Here is an 18100-nt window from a genome sequence, read left to right as displayed (position 1 = left end):
TAAAATGAGTACTTTAATTTCTCTATTGATGCTTTTTCTGTTCCCTACTTTTAAAAACAAAAGACTGTATTGAGACCAGAAAAATATGTTAATTTCTAAACAGTGGAACAAATAGAAAACAAAATTTGACATCAAACACACTTTTTTTTTTTTGGAGGGCAATTGGGGTTAAGTGATTTGCCCAAGGTCACACGGCTAGTTTTTTTGTGTTTGTCTGAGGCTGGATTTGAACTCAGGTCCTCCTGACTCCAGAGCTGGTGTTCTATTCACTGCGCTACCTAGCCACCCCTACACTTGTTATTTTTAAAAGTTCTATTATTTTAAATGACATCAGTCACATTAAGTTACTGTAACAGTCGAAGCCCCAACCTTTGACCATTGGAACCTGTGATCTAAGAAGCTGCTCTTGTAGGCAACATGCTGGTTGGTATCTGGGCTGTCATGATTGAATTATAAAGCAGCTTAATCTCCTAAAGCACTAAGTGACTTAGCAGGAAGGAACTCCTAGTATGGCTTCGTGGTTATAATTTATGTGACACTTCTTTATAGGATTATAAAAGAACAAGGAGAGAATAGCTAAAATGGAAGTATATATTTACCAGATAATTTTTTTTTTTACACCAAAGCAAAGTGATTTTCATTTATGCCACTTGTTGCTTATTTAATAAGCGGAAAATGTAATTTTCAGTCTTCTCGGTGGTGATTTGAAGAAAGAAAAAAAATTCTTAATTTTTTTTCTTCCATTAGGTGGAACTTAGTTGCCCAAAAGAGATGGCATGGAAAGTCAATATGTATCGAGGATATTTAGCTATTTGCCACCCTGAAGAACAGCAGCTTAACTTCATTGAACGTCTTGTGGAGATGGCTAGTAGTCTGGCCATTCGAGAATGGCGAAGACTTCCCCATGTGGTTTCCCACGTGCACACTCCCCTTCTTCAGGTAAGATGAAGGAAAAAAAAAACCTTGTAACACTTCAATATCCAGAATTTTGAAGAGGAATCTTTTTTTTTTTTTTTTAACTAAAGAAGGCTGGGAATAGGTGGTATCTGTTGTGGTAAGCATCATTATTTATGATGTTTACTACTACTGGTTAATCTTATTTTTATACTGTTTTGTTGTACAACTTTGAACAATGCTTCAAGCAGTCAGGTGTTTTCTTTGCCATGACAATCTGTTTCCTATTCCATATTTTATAAGTTTAAATTTTCATTAATTTATATGTCAAAAAGTTCATGAAATTAGACCAAATTGAATTTATCCATTAGTGTCTTTGTAAGACCTATGGACTTGTGATTCTTAGATATGGATGGTAATTTTGGTAAATAAGAGGAGGAAGAAACTTTACCTTTTCTCTGTTGTCTGGACAACAGAAGAAGGGATAGTGTTTATCAGTTATTGATCTGAGACAGATTAAAAAGAAAAAATAACACTAGCAAAGTTTCTGCAGCCAGGTGGTCAGTGGAAAGAGTGCTGGGCCTGGAGCTGGGAACACCCAATTTAAATCTGTCCTCAGGTGATTCCTAGTTAAATGACCATGGGAAAGGCACTTTACCTGTTTGTCTCTGTTTCATACTATAAAATGAAGACCTGCCTCCCAGGGTAGTTGTGAGGATCAAATGAGTTAATATTTGTAAGCACTTAGCACAGTGACTGGCACTATATAAACGATTATTCATTTCCCCTTATTCCTCTTTGAAGCCTACATCTACCATTTACTTGGAGGTGGGGTGTTGGGGAAGGAGGAAAATTTTGACGTTTGGTAAAAAGAGAAGCAGTAGTACACATTTTTGTATTTACTGGATTGTAGAATTCAGTGAAAGTTTATCACAAACCTCTCTCTGTAGTTGCACACAATTTACCAATGATTGCCCTCAGTGCTTAATATATGTGGCATTATTAATAGAAACTTTGCCCTCTTTTAGAAATTTAGGACAAGGGCATTCTTACCCCTGGGTTATGTACTCTACCTACTAGTACTTTTTCTCTGACTTTGTATGATATAGGGAAATTGGCAGGGAGTCCTCTCCTGAGCTCATAGATTCTGGTTTGTGCTACTTCCCTTTCATTTCAAGGCCCTTTCAGCAGTCATCACACAATTGTTTCCCAGGCTTAAAACATAAAACTTGAATTTTTAGACCTCTAGGATTTGGAAATAGATATAGTTCATCTACATGGTCTTTCTTGTGTGGATTATAAATCACTTTGAGGAGTCTGCTTCGTGTAGTCAGTATAGTATCATTCACCAAGAGGAGCCTCTGGAGAACTTTACCATGTACAGGGAATCAATTGAAAACTTGAATTCTTTGACGCTTCTTCCCTATCACAGCAATGAATGTCTTTGGCAAGAGTACAACTCCCTCTTTCATGCCTCTCCTAAAGTTTATTGTCAGTAGACTGTTGAACAGAATTAATTCTATTAATGTGTCTTTCAGGGAATTTTGAATGATTTTGAAATATGAATGAGAGATACCTTGTTGAAAAAGAGCTTGAAAGCAGTTTTCAACTACCAAGCCAAATCCTTTTTTTCATAATTAAGCCATAAACACAGTAGAATCTTAAATTCTCCCTATCTTTTCATTCAGTTGTGAGATGTTAAAGCTGTGGTCTGTTAGTAAATAGTGCTTGGGAAGGCATTCTTGAAGATTCTTTTATTCATGTTTCGATAACCATAAAGATTTTGTGTGGATGGGGGGTATAGGCATCTAGTTTGGTAGTTACTGATGTTCTTAGTCACCTTTTTTCAGTATTATTAAGGTCTTTTTCGGTATGTCTTGTGCGTCAATCCCTTAATGTCCTTAAAATTGTCTTGCCTCTAGCATGGAGCCCTGTGTACGATCCTTGGTCCAGTCCAGTTGTTTTCCTCTTTAGTGCCATTTCTACCTTCTGTGGGATCACATCAGGCATTGTGATGTTATTGTCCCAAATTCTATTTCATCCTTGATGGGGGAAAAAAGGGGTTTATTATAATAATTTTTATAAATAATAAATTTTATAAATCATGTCCATTTTTCTTCTGTTTGTTGGTCTCTACCTGCCTTTGGAATGACTTTGCCATTTTGCCATTCTTTCCTAAAATTGGTTTTCCCTTCCATTGCTTTATCTCTGCTTATAAGTTTATTCTGCTCCTTATTACTTGTTATAAATGAGTTCCTATTCCAAAGTTCTTTTTGTTCTTTCTCTCTACTTGGTAACTTTGTTTAATGTTTGCTGAGCAACACACTTTCTGGACTCTTTTTGAATCTTTATGGTGGAATTTCTGTATAAAATTATAGTTAGTTTCAGTGTCATTTCTGTTGTCCATTTTCCATTTTGATGGCCAATTAATTGTTTAAATAGTTTAGGATTAAGGTATTTCATTTGTATGCCATTTCTTTTCTTTTTTTCTATTCTTCTTGCTTTTTACTTTTTATGACTTTAGCTCTGATAAGTCGATACTCTAACTGCACAGAGATAACTGATTTAGGAATAAGATTCTTTGTCATGTCAATTCAAATATAATCTATTCTGGTTTTTGCTATTCATAATGTCAAACACATATCAATTCCTTTCTCAGAAGATGGAGTTTAGGATATTAAAGCATAAAGCTTCTATGTAACCAAAAAACTTTTGATACTTTTTCTGAATCATCCTTTCCTCTTCCTTTCCTTTTTCTACCTTTACATTGAAGTCACCAAGTATCAGAGTGCATGTTGAAACAATTTGGAGGGTCTTAAGTTGCTTATAAAATTTTTCTACTGCTTCTTTCTCAGTAACTAATGCTGGTATATGAGCAGCAATTACTTTTATGATGAACTTTTCTAAAGTAATTTTTACTGAAACTACAATAAACAGTGGCCAAATATCCCAGGAAATGATACTTTTGCATATATGAGCAAACCCACCCTGTCATCTTTCTTCTGCTCTCCATGAAGTACTTCTTAATTGTACTCCCATTTAGATACTGCTTCTTTTATTCATAGTAGGAATGTCAGTATCTATTTTATTTATGTTCTCTAGGCATATATCCACACATTGATTATTGGACAAATAGATAACATTGAGAATACTGAGTATCAAAATAAACTTTTAGATATCATGAAGACAAACACTTTATTCCCTATCTTTCACCATTCTCACACTGTTCCTAGAAAAGCAGCAGAGAACTGTGTAAGACTGGGAGCCATTTTCCATTTTCTTTGTTTTCATGAGTTGCCATGATCAAAAAATTTACTCTCAAATGACCAGTTGCTTGGTGATAAGCCTCTCCCTTCTTAGCTAGGGTAGTCCTAGGAAAACAAGTCTCATCTTTTGCTTGGGCCATGCTCAAAGCTTTCAATCATGGTAGAACTCACCAGAACTTATGCCCCACTGACACAACCTTGAGGAAGTTGGGGTCAGCTTTATGCAATGCTAAGATACTAGATTAAGGCTTTGTGGAGACAGTGAATGTCAACTGCCTAGATTACAACATTCATTTGGGAGGACAACTTATAGAACTTGCCTGGGAAGTATCTCTTTGTGTCTGTAGAAATGAAGACTCCAAGCTGGACCCAGAATTAAACAAGAAGAGGAAAGTGGGCTAGATTGCATTAAGGAAATTACAAAGCATATTTAAAGACTCCAAAGCAAAGGCTTTTCTCTCCAATATCTGTATTCAACTGGTATTGTTATGAAACTGCAAGGAAATGAAAAGACTGCAACATTGAGGCATCTCAAAGAACAGAAGTAAAAAATTACATCAGAGAATTGTCTGCTAGGAGAAGAAGATGGAGTGGACCATATGGTTAGGGGGGACAGTCTTGAGCTCTACTGTCTCCTTGTGATGTCAGAAGGAAGCAAGAAATCCATTAGTCTATTCAGTGGACCGACCCTGGACTCCCAGTGGTGAACTTAAAGGAAAATGGACAAGTGTATGTGAATTGTATTTGATATGATTGCAGAGAACTTCTAAGTCAGTGAGATGCCTTATTCTTTTGAGTGTTAAAAATGATGATGATGATGATAATAATAATAATAATAATAATTGTTTATCCATTCCTCCAAGAAGAATTGGTTTGCTTATGGTTGAAACATTTGTTATCCATTGTTTTATGAATATCCTAATAGCAAATTGTTATCCAAATAGAAAATGACAGATATTAGCCTTTATCCTAATTGAGACCTTACCACCTCTCACCTGGACTATTTTAATAAATTTCTAATTGAAGTATCCCTTTGTGGTCTTTGCTCCATCTAATCCTTCTTCCACATTACTGCAAATTGATTTTCCTAAAATATAGATCTGACCATCACTTTCCTACTCACAGATTATTGATGACTTGCTGGTGTTTCTAGGATGAAACAGGCATTTAAAGACCTCTATAATCTGTCTCTCACCTGTCTTTCCAGTCTTATTTCATATTTATGCTCATTCCCACCCTTTCACATGTTCTTTGTTCCTGTCAGACTGACTTCTTGGCTATTTCCCATGTATGCTATTACATCTCCAGCTTCCAAAGGTCCTGCTTTAATCCTGCCATCCCTAGCTTCCTTCTAAATGCAGCTCCAATGCCAACTCCTATATGAAGCCTTTTTTAATCCTAGCTGTTAGCATTCTTTCCCTCTTGAAACTTTAACTAGGAAACCAGGATGTGATTGATGAGATTTCAAATAATGAAAAATTTGATTTAGTGTAAATTATAAAATGATACTAGGACACATTTAATGCAATCAAAAATTCAATTAATGAAATGCACATGAGCTAGTTGAAGGTTTTACACGTTGCTTCATCATTGTGTATGGGTGCAATATGCTTCTGTGTACTATATCAGAGGTCTCCAGGCCTCCTCAGGGATCTTGTAAAACTCCCAACAGAACCAGAGTAAGATGTAATTGGCAAGTGTTTAAATTAAAAAAAAAAAAACATATATAATGCAATATTGATCATGTTGAGTTGTGGTTTTCTAAGTCAATAATGTGGCCTGTAAGGACAGGTTTCTATTTGAGTTCGACATTACTGTACTATATTACCAAAAGTTGTATTAACATGTTTAAAAGAAGTCTTTAATGGACAAAAGGAAGAACATTTCAAATAGCTCTGCCAGTGCAGAAAGAAAGATGCTTGTTATTTCATTAGGATAAAATTGAACAGCATGACCATGGTCCTAAAACAGGATGAGATATTAGAATGTTGGTTATCTAAGGGACAGAATATTATAAAACCCACAAACAAAATAAAACAAAACAAAACTTACATCATCTTTTTGTCGTTTGCAAGCAACAACAAGGAATAGAAGTGTTATAGTGATAGGAATGGAGACTCTTTTAGCTGTAAAGATTGACACTTGCAATAAAAAAATTTATTCCTCTTAGAGGAGCAACCATTCAGACAGAAACTTCAAGTTTATTTAAGACTGAAGGAAAATGGAAATGAAGTAGATAGTGAAGAAGCTTTTGCTGCTTGAATTGCTTGGTTTACTTTAAAAATCAAGTTCAGTTGCGTGTTAAGATAACTGAAGAAGGTAATGAAATGTGGTGGACATAGTAGCTAAAATACCCTAATGTTTCAATGAAAGTAATTGAAGAATTTGGATGTACTGATTGACAGATTTTTAATGCAGAAGAAATAGGCTTATCCTGGAAACTGTGCTTTCCATAACTTAAATTTCTAAGAAAGGAAACTAAGATTTAAAGGGCATAAGTATCATCTGACACTTTTATTGGGAGGTAATGCAGAAGGGGAATTTAAATTAAAACAAATGCTTGTTCTTAATCTTGAAATCCTTGCATGTAACCATCAATTGCTTCTATTTCTTTGACAGTCAAATAAGAAAGCACAAGTGATTAAAGTAATTTCCAAAGACTGTTTCAAGGCAGATGGATGGATGGATAGATCGATAGATAGTTGGTACAGAGAGCTTCTTCTATATCTTGTCAAATATGCATGATCATATTCTCACAAAGTGAACCAAGTGTAAATGGGTGACCTGGAGGCATTACCAGTCATACTTTAAAAGCGATATTGTTGTACAGCTGTTAAAAGTTATCACAAAAACATCCATCAGTCCATCCATCTGCCTGTGTTTCTCTGTCTATCTATCATCTCTCCATCTATCCTCAGTATAAAAATGACAAAAGTAGGTCCTGAATGATAAAACTGAGAACTTAATAGCAGATTTGTATTTTGATAATTCCATTTAATGTCAGGTGTGTGCATTAAATATGAATGGTAGAATAGGATAGAAGTTAAGCTGTTGGATGAGTAGTACTTTGCCTAATGACTCCCAGATTAGTTTTTGTTATTTTACTTTAAGAAATTTAATTTTGTAAATATGGGCTTATTTTGACATAGTTAATATTTTAAGTTTTTTTTTTTCTCTGAAAGTAGCTATAATGAGTATGTTATTTTAATTATAAATGAAGTCATCTACTTAGTAAAGTTTGTCAGTCTTCCCCACTGGGGAAAAATATTTTTTTCCTATTTTTCCTTTCATTATTTAGAGTCTCTTACCTTTGTATTTATGGATTTTGGAATTTGTCCTATGACAACATATAACTCATTTTTTGTAGATAACCAAAATTCTCAAATATGTTCATTGAAAAGAATTCCCTTCTACCAAAATAAATACACATGCATACAATACATATATTCATGCATGTGTGTGTATAATTTGTTAGGGAATTTTTCTCCCACATCAGCATTTACTGAGCCATCTGTATGTACTCTGGTTTATAACTATCTGAAAAATATGGATATGTTGCATGTCAATAAGATATGTGGAATCAGTTGATAATTTTAACTTCTCATTGGGGTTGTTGTAAATAAGAAAATAAATATATTTTTGAAATGTTTTGGGGAATAGTATACACACATATGTATGTGTATATGTATGTTTATTTTGATGAAATTAATTTTGAATGAACACATTTGAGATTTTTGGTCATCTACAAAAATGAGTTATTTCTTGTCATGGAACAAATTCTGAAATCCACAAATACTAAAGGTAAGAGACCGTAAATTATGAAAGGAAAAATAAGAAAAATGTATGTATGCATATGTATGTATATACATACATATGTACATATACACATATATGTGTTATATACATGTACATATACATACACACAGTGCTAGGTGGCGCAATGAATATAGCACCAGCCCTGGAGTCAGGAGGACCTGTGTGCAAATAGGGCTTCGTTCACTTAATACTTACTAGTTGTGTGACCTTGGGCAAGTCACTTCACTGCAGTTGCCTTGTCTTCCCCCCTCCAAAAAGACAAAAACATAAATAAATCTTATTTTTCTTTCGTGAGTTTTCCTACTTCCTTTTCCTTTTGGCCAATTCTACTAGGGAGTATTTTCTTCAGTAAAAATTTGTATATCTTATTCTATGCTATTGATTCTTTTTTCATGATTTTCTTGCATTACTTGTGTATGATTGCTTACCATCTCGGAGGGGGAAGGAGGAAGAGAGAGGGAGGAATAGAATATGGAACTCAAAACTTTAAAAAAGAGAAATGTAAAAAATTGTTTCAACATGTAATTGGGGGAAAAATAAAATATATGTTTTAAAAAATAATTGTTTCTAAAGCTTTCACATAAAATATATGTATTTGACTGTATAAGTAATTTAGAGATTTACCTTGGACCCTAAGAGTTTAGAATGTTTTAGATACAGGACTTGAACCCAGACCTTCTTGCTGTCAAGAATGTCCCTTTGCCAATGTCATCTGCCTCTTCAATTTCTCAAATTGAATCCCAGTCTAATAATTTTTGTAGGAAAACTACAAAGCCCTTTCTTTAAGGAAAGGGAAATGATCTTTATTCTTTTATGCTTATTTATGCCAGTCAACTCTGTCACTTAGTAGTAGATACCAAGATTGTGTGTGTATGTGTGTGTATTTTAGTAGTAAATAAAGATCTAAATGACTCTGTGGAATTTATAAAAATTAACATTTTTATAGAAAACAGAGATGACTTCCATAGGAACAGTTTTTTTTTTTTTAAAGCAATCGGGGTTAAGTAACTTGCTCAAGGTTACACGGCCAGGTGTTTCTGGGTGGGTGCTAAGTGTCTGAGCCCGGGATTTGATCCCCAGGTCATCCCGACACTGGAGCCGGTACTCTTACTCGCTGTGCTACCTGGCCGCCCTGATAGGAACAATTCTACAACGTAATTTGAAAGCATTGTGGTATCAGTTTATGGTTACAATCAGATATATGGGTTTTGGAAGCGGAGATTTTGGAGACATACTAGTAACATTTTAGTTCCCACACAAGAACTATTAGCTTTAGGTCCTTTTTATTTGTTTACTTTAAGCAGTGTGGTTGCTACAATTTTATTCCCAAAAATCAGTGCCCTAGAATTGAAGATGTCCAGAGCCAGCAGTCATAAGAGACTGTCTTAAGACAGACCTCTGATTTTGCCAGTGAGGCAACAGCCACGGAGAGGCGAGTGGCCTGCCCCATTCACCTGGGCGGCAGTGCCGGAACTGGAGCTCAGTTGTTCTGGCCCCGTGATCCTGCTTGTGTCTCCATTACACTCTGATACTCTGTTCTTCTGTTCTCTTCTTCCCTTCCTGGCTGCTTCATTGTCCTCTCTGCTGGAGGCTTGGGAAGTAATAGTCATGAAGTACTTACTATGTATATTTAGTGCTGATGCTCACCAAGATACAAAGACAGCAGTTGGCCAAGTGCACAGTGAGAGACTTTCCTTTCCCAGCTGAAGATCAAGTGGGATTAAATGAGATAATATTTGTGAAGTAATTAGCATAGTGCTTGACACATAGTAGGTACTTAATACTGAATTTCCTTTCCTCCCCCTGGACCTTCCCCCCCATTTTGCTCTCACCTGTCCTCACCCATACCCTCCCTATGCTCATTCTGTGCAGATAACTACTAAACCTATAGCTCTGGTCCTTTTATTCCAGGTTCTCCAGACTTAAATTTCCAATCATCTACAGACAAATTTCCTCATTCTCCAAAACCTCTTTGTTTATTGCTATTAGTGGCACCACTATTCTAGTCATAAAGACTTGTAAAACATCAATTCCATCCTCTATCTTCCTTGACCTCTTGTTCCTCTTCATGTCTAATTGAACTCCAAATTTTTCTCTAAAATATTTGTCAAATCTCTCTCCTCTTTTCCATTACCAGCTAATTCAGGCTAATCTTCTTCAGGGCACAGACTGCATCAACCCAAGTGTTTAGGACAGTGTATTATAAATAGATGCTTAATAAATATTGTATGAATTGATGAATTTTATAATTATATCCAAAACTTCCTGCTTTATGGATACTAAATTTTTGACGGCACTCTGATCTTCTTGATCCATTTTGGAAGTATTTCTATTAGATAAGCATGCTGACTATTGAGAGAGAAAAGTAAATATATATATATATATATATGAATCATCTATATCAGATGGTGTCTTTATGCCTCAATCCAGCGTATTTTTCAGGGTCCATAGACAGAACATTAAATACTTTTTCCTCATGGTTTTCTTGAACTTAAATCTATCTTCTAGAACTTGTTAGCTGTGTGCCTGGATAAATTATTTAATTTCTCTGTACCTCAGTTCTCTCATCTATAAAATGGGAGTGATAAAGGTACTCCCTTCTTCTTAGGAAATGACTCTGTATACCTTAAAGTGTTTAGATAAATGTTAAGTTGTTATTGAGTTGAAGATGTGAATGTATTTGGGCAGCTAGGTGGTGCAGTGAATAGAGCACCGGCCCTGGAGTCAGGAGGAGCTTAGTTCAAATTTGGACTCAGATACTTAACACTTATTAGCCATGTGACCTTGAGCAAGTCACTTAACCCCAATTGTCCTGCCTTTCCCCCTTCAAAAAACAAACAAAAAGATGTGTATGTATAGTTGAAGGTAATTGGTTAAATAATCAGAATCCCAGGAGGGATTTGGAACCCAGGTTGGGTTTGGAAGCCTTTGGAAATAACTTATGTATTAGTAATTAATATTTCTTTAATTTAGGCAGCTCAGCAAATCATTGAACTTCAGGAAGCTGCACAGATAAATGCTGGTTTACAGCCAACTAATTTGGGAAGGAACAACAGCCTGCATGATATGAAGACTGTAGTGAAGACCTGGAGGAATAGGTTACCTATAGTATCAGATGATTTATCTCACTGGAGCAGCATTTTCATGTGGAGACAACATCATTACCAGGGTAAACCTACCTGGTCCGGCATGCATTCATCATGTAATTTTCCAGACAACCCACTGTTTTTGTTGTTGTTGCTTTGTGGGGGGAGAGGTGGAGGGAGGAGATGGTGTTTTTCACTTTTTGTTTTTAGAATGGTCACACAGGGGTCACCAACTAGCCAAATGGTGAGGACTGTGTGGGTTCAGGTCACTTTTCTCAGAACTCTTAAGTCACTGAGGAAGAACTAGAACAGCTGTGATGCTGCTGTCCCCTTGCTGCATTCTCTGTTCTTCCTCCTTTCTCAACTCTTGAGCTCCAGAGCCTATTACTGGGCTCATGTGGTCAAGGTCTACAGGGCAGCCTTCATGATGTAATTAGCTGAGGTGGTGATGTTTAAGTGTAAGTGTAAGTATATTTGTTTTTTAATGAAAAAAAAAACATAAGTATGATACACAACAAAAGTAGCTTGGGTTCATCACAAATCTCCCATTTTCATAAGCCATATGTTCATTTTGTATTTTTTAAAAATCTTATGACACTTTTTTTCCTGTCTTGTTTTTAATTTATACTAATAGTTTATTTCTTTGCTTTCTAGCTATTGTAACTGCCTATGAAAACAGTTCGCAGCATGACCCCAGTTCCAATAATGCTATGCTTGGGGTTCATGCATCAGCTTCAGCTATCATCCAGTATGGAAAAATTGCTCGAAAACAAGGACTGGTCAATGTAGCTCTGGATATATTGAGCCGTATTCATACTATTCCTACTGTACCTATTGTGGATTGTTTTCAGAAGATTCGACAACAAGTCAAATGCTACCTCCAGTTGGCTGGAGTCATGGGCAAAAATGAATGTATGCAGGTAGAGTGCTAATAGGATGATTTCTTTTTGACCATAATCTCCAATCATGGATTAAACAAGGGAGTAAGAAACTTGAGAATTATAGCTTAAAAAACAGTCATGTTCAAGGAGTGATGTGTGTGTGTTTTATTTTTTATATATTTATAAATTATATTTCTATATTATACATATATATAAATATTATATATTTATAAACTATATTTTAATTATAGTAGAGGGAGATAAAAAGGAAAGAGGCAAAAAGCAGCTATCTAATTATGTTTTACAACACTCTTTGCCTATTTTTTCCTTAATTATATTGCAGAAACTTCAGAATTAGGATTTTGAGTTTAATTTCATTGATGATGGTCAGTATTAGGAGGAGTAAATGAAACTGGATTAAAAAAAATGTTAATTATGCAGAGTTAAAGTTTCTAAGACTAAAGTTTGTCAATTAGTGACTCAGTTAAAATCTTTTACTGTTAGATAATTGACAGCCAAGTCAAGGAAGTATTATTATATTACTGTATTCTGGTAAAGAGGGGGTTAGGAGAAGACTCTCAAGGAGATTATTACTACTTCCATTGACATTTTATGTCATCTCTTACATTATTGATCTGGGAATTCATTTTCAGTACTTTTCTCTCATACACAGTTTGTCTTAACAGGGCCTTGAAGTCATCGAATCTACAAACTTGAAGTATTTCACAAAGGAGATGACGGCTGAATTTTATGCTTTAAAGGGAATGTTCTTGGCACAGATTAACAAGTATGTATATTAGGCAAATGACCTGTCTCCGTATAAGACAGGAGTAACAGAAATAATGCATCTAAATGTTTAAGCAGGGATGTTGTTGAGGAGGTAAAGCCAGTACCAAGCTCAAGCAAGAAATTGCTTTTCCTTTATAATGTGTCAGATACCTCATAACAAGATACAGTAGTTTCGGCAGGAGATTGATAGGTCAGTTTGATGTGCCTTTAAAAGACTTTTCAGAAACTAGTTGAATGAACCTTTAAAACTTCTGTAATGTTGATTTAGTTCCTATTGAACACAGTAGATAGAGGGTTTTTTTCTGAAGATTTCATTTTTTGGAGAAATATACTTCAAATAAAATATTTCTTTAAAGAAAATAACTGAAGTTATACATAGAAACCAAGATGACACTCAGTGATTTAGGTGTATAGTTTTTAAGTTTTTTCTTAGTTTAAGAAAATAATTATGTTTATATAAATCATTGTATATGTTAGCATTCTGTTTTGGCTATAATTGAATGTGTTTACTTATGGGATTATGATAATCACAGGATTTCAGAGCTGGAAGGACCATAAGGATCTTTTTGTCCAAACTTCTAATTTTCCAGTTGAAGGACCTGAGGCCTTTAAGAGTTCACATGATTTTTTTCCAATTCCATGGAGTTGACTAGTGTCAAAAATCAGGACAAACCTAGCTTTTTAATGTATATTTATGCAAAAACGGAAATGCCTGATTAGTATTATGTAGATCCAGAAATTACATTAGCTAGAAGTTGTCATCTATTGTCAGTGGGCTAAACTGTTTGGTATAGAATACTTATATATGAATATACCACCGTTGACTGCATTTGTAACATTTTTCACCCATAATCCATAACCTTTCTCCAGAGAAGAGGGATATCTTTGTTATTCTGTGTTCTTTGGAGCCAAGTTTGTTCATTATAATTAATCTTAGTTTAGAGACTTTTTTAGTGTTTTTTAAAATTTATATTGTATATTGTCATTATATATGCTGTTGCTTCTGTTTTCTTAACTCATTACCCCTTCTCAATCTTTTTTGCTTTGCTCATAGTCCCATGTTTTCTCTGAATTCCTCCAAGAAAAAGCAAAAGCATTCTTTGCTGTCAAGGAGCTTACATTCAGACTCCTAGAAAAATCTGGTTGACTCATTGTCTATATACTTTCTTAACTTTCCCTTTTTTCTCAATCCCTTTTACTCTGAATTCCATCTATGTCATAGTCCCCAAATGTGACTACCTTGGAGGCTACCACCTCTTTATTAAATCCAATGACCTTTTTCTCAAGCCTTATCCTTTTTTGTGTCTCTGTAGCATTTGACATTGTTGACCATCTCCTCCTCTCTGGATGCTCTCTTCTACCTGAATTCTTATAACATTGCTTTGTTGTAATGATCCTCCTTTGTAGTATCATTATTCATGTTCCATCCTCTATGTATTAGTGTATCCCAGAATTTTAAAACCTAGGAATTATCCTTCACCCTTCATTTTTTCTCACTCTACACCCCAGTTACCAAACCTTGTTGAATCGAGCTCTTCACATTTGTCTTCTATTCTTTCCTCATACCATAAACCACTGTAGTTCAAGATTCTCTCTCTCTCTGTCTTTCCACTCGAATCCATCATTCTTACTAGTGCCAAATATTTGCTATTGGTTGCACTCAAATTGGCTATAATAACCTAAATTTGCTATTCTACCCAAATGTATTATTTATTTCTTTTTTTTTTGAATGAAATTTCTCTATTCCTTCTGAATTTTTTTTCAGTTTTGTGTAGAAAAAAAATTTTTTATCCTTCTTTATAGAAGCAATTGTAATGAATTTTTTAATTAAATCTTGAGGGGGAGAGCAGTATTGTGTCAGTATATCATCTGCAATGGAGAATTTTTCCTTCTCTTTGCTTCTATTTCTTAATTTTCTTTTTTCTTGTCTTATTGTTTCAGCTAGAATTTCTAGCATAATATTAAATAATAATGTGATACTCCATTTTTTTTCCTTTTAGGAGGGGGGGAAAGCAGGGTAGTTGGGGTTGGGTGACTTACCCAAGGTTACACGACTAGTTAGTGTTAAGTGTCTGAGGCTATATTTGAACTCAGGTCCTCCTAACTCCAGGGCCGGTGCTGTATTCACTGTGCCACCTAGCCACCTCGTGATACTCCATTCTTAAAAAGAAAACAATGTGCTATGGTCAGCATGACTTTTATCCCGGCTCTTACTTTGTAACATTGGGCAAATGATCTAATCTCTTTGGTCCCCAGTTTCTTCTGTAAGGAGATGATAATTCTTATACCATTTACCTCCTGAATTGTGAAGAAAGCACTGTGAATACCTTACTGTACTGTGTAAATTTGAATTGCTATTAATGTTATTAAGGATTGTGCCTAGGATAGTTCATATTTTGGCCAATCTGAGCCTGCTATGAAGGTCTTGATTTCAGTGTGGTCAGTTGTCTTTGTAGTGCCAACGCAATATTCACAGCACTGACAGCAACTGTGAATGTGCCAGCACAGTCCTGAATTGCAAAATTTAACAAATTCTTTATACAGAAGACAGAAACAAAACATTTATTCAGACACCAGAAAACCAAATCCCAGCACCAGAAAGCCAAATCCATCATAGCAACAAAGAAGTTAATACACCATAACACAGCAGGGAGCCACACCATCCTTTAGCTTTCCTACAAACAAACACTCACAAGCCTAGCTCTCTGCTTGTCTTCCTCCTCTCTCTCCCACTGTGCTAGCTGCTCTGACTCCCAGCTTCCTGTGGGTTCTGCTCCACCCTTAAGCAAATTCCTCTGACCACAGGCTCCATGTGATTATATTGGGACTACTAGGGAACAGGGAAGATCTCCAGATTCCCTTTAGGCCTGTTAGGGGGCAGGGAAGATCTTGAGATTCTCATTACCATTACAGTCTTTTGTCATTGAAGGACTAGCAACAAGTGACTCATTGCCAGAAGGCTGTCTGTTAGTTACCAGAAGGTTGACAATTAAGAAGTGAATATTTTGGCTATAGCAACTCATGAAGACTGTCAAGGCAGGGATGGTTTTTTGATGAATGTTGGTAGAAGCAGTATCCATCAGGAATTCTTGATATATTGCAATATGAGTGAGGAAATGAAAGAAACTTCTTGAATCCTGAAGTCCCTACCAATTATTGATAACTTTAAAATATATACTATGATAGAAATTAAAGGTCATACAAATATATGTTTGTCCCTTTGTCACCTGTCCAAAGGAACCTGTAAAGACTTATCGGTGCTAAAGTGACGTGTAGAAGATAAGGGGATCACGTAGTGGTGACAAACACTGTTGTTAGAAATGGAAAATAGTGGTCAAGTGAGTTATTTATCAGGCTGCTGCCATAGTGTTCTGTGCCAGAGCAGCCTAACCAAGGACATGGAAAGCTACTCAGGGAAATAAAGAGGCTGTATAATATAGAGGCTAATTGGCTTTTTAATAAGCTATTTGACAGGCAAAGTTATTTGCATTTGCATCATGTTTTCCATAATGCTAGTCATTTTAATTTCTGCATTACCACAGATCATAATTACATAGCTATGTGGTCTCCCATGGAGCCACTATTCAGAGTTCTTTTTTTAAAACCTCTAAAATAATTGTTATAACTTAAGTATATTGGATTTGTTTCTTAAATATGCTAAAATTTCTCTTAATTTTTAAGTTTTAAAAAATTTTACACAGAAGGAAAATGCTTTTCTTAAAGCACTATTAACTTAAGATTTCTTGAAAGTATTAATTTCTCTTAGTGGTAATATATAAATATAAAAAGAATACATCTGGTATAAGTAGGTGATAAATTTTCATAAATCTTTTAATCATTAAATGAAGTTAGCTGTTGTGATATTGGTGTGAGCTTTTAACTCTTTTGGTAATATTGGGCACAGTTTGTTCTTGATATTTTCTTCTCCACTCTGTTTATATCATTCCAGTCAAATATCTTTTGGAAATGCACTTAACTTTAACTAGCATCTTCTGCCTTCTCACTGACAAAGCCCACAATCTCCTATGAATCAAAATATTACGTGGAGTTCCACTTGATAAAAAGCAATGAGAGGAGCCAAGACAAAGGCTAGGGAGGGAGGTATTGGTTACTCCATAAACTAGGGGAACTAGTACTGTTGTGTTTCTGAAAAACTTTTTAGGAGAGATGTTTATTTCTGATTTTATTTTGTCTGTCAACTGTTATTATCTAGTAATTTAAATTAATATTTGTTTTTCTTTCTTTTTCTTCTCTATTTTTCCTTAATGTTTCATGCCCCCTTTTTGAAAGTTGGGTACATCTCAGAGCTGAAATTAACCCTAGAGATATGTTAGCACAATGGGTAGAGCACTGGCCTAGAGTCAAGAAGAACTGAATTCAGATATCACCCCAGACACTTAGATGTGTGACATTGTGCAAACCACTCTGTCTTAATTGCTTCATCTGTAAAATAGAGATAATGATAACATCCCTGAGGGTTGTTGTGAGGATCAAATGAGTTATTTCCAAAACATTTTATAAACCTTAAAGTGGTATAAAAATGTTAGCTAATCTTACCATAATCAACCATAATCTTACCATAATCAACTATTCCATTCCCTTCATTATGTAAGTCCCAGATTGGTTCAGTGACTTGACCAAGGTTACGCACATAATTAGTAGAAGAGTTAAGATTTGTACCATTTGACTCCAAATTGCCTGCACACCTAATGGCATTGCACCTTTCTGCCTAATGCCCAACAGAAAATAGAAGCATTTCTCTTAGGAAAAAGAAAGAATGTTATAATAAATATAAAACCACTTGGATATTTTTAATGAATATTTTTATAAGGATCATTAATTTTTAGAACTTTGTATACTCGGAGTTGGGGGGGAGGAAGTAGTCTTGGCATTTAAAAGTTGATTCTTCTTATCTATGCTTTTACTACTGTGAGAAAGAGGCAGCAGTGGAAGTGAATCAGAGCCCAGCTTGATATTAAACTATGGAAATGGTCCAAGGAAGGGGAGAAAGCCTGGAACAAGTGGGACCAGAGCAGACTAGGGAATGAGATAGGTATGGTAAATGGGGCAGACAATATGGAATCTAACATTGTTTGAAGTAAGTAGAGTAAGCCTGGGGCAGAATCTTAAGCCATTGTCTAAAGTGAGCGGGGATAATCTTGGGACACAAATGGGCAGGAGCTACTCAATCAAGACTTCACTGTTCTCATATACTGCTTTTAAAACTTGAGGGTTCAACTTCTGATTATAAGAAGAAAGTTTAGAAGCTCAGTTCTCTAGTGTCATTTGGCTGTGATCAAATATCATTCTATTTCCATAATGAATAACTCAAAAGGATTTTAAAAAACTTCGTTTAGTGTTAGTAATA

The 18100-nt window shown here is 35.3% G+C and overlaps 1 protein-coding gene across 6 annotated transcripts in view; it reads left to right on the top strand.

Moving 5' to 3' along the window:
• Nucleotides 1-18100, top strand: part of TRRAP (transformation/transcription domain associated protein) — a 175007-nt gene that overhangs the window by 113340 nt on the left and 43567 nt on the right. For 4 of the 6 annotated variants that reach the window (XM_069084881.1, XM_069084877.1, XM_069084879.1 and 1 more), the window contains exons 57-60: nt 748-939; nt 10950-11178; nt 11717-11982; nt 12630-12730. In XM_069084881.1, coding sequence (XP_068940982.1) covers nt 748-939; nt 10950-11178; nt 11717-11982; nt 12630-12730 — 788 coding nt within the window. The remainder of the gene's footprint in view (nt 1-747; nt 940-10949; nt 11179-11716; nt 11983-12629; nt 12731-18100) is intronic. The other 2 variants (XM_069084880.1, XM_069084882.1) reach the window with 1 other exon arrangement.

This window comes from Petaurus breviceps, unplaced genomic scaffold (assembly GCF_028583685.1).
Source record: "Petaurus breviceps papuanus isolate PSGF00001 unplaced genomic scaffold, PetGlider_PUasm1.0 175, whole genome shotgun sequence".
In the NCBI taxonomy this organism is placed as follows: domain Eukaryota; kingdom Metazoa; phylum Chordata; class Mammalia; order Diprotodontia; family Petauridae; genus Petaurus; species Petaurus breviceps.
Note: the sequence above shows the minus strand (reverse complement) of the source record. Positions and strands in the feature narration are given on the sequence as shown.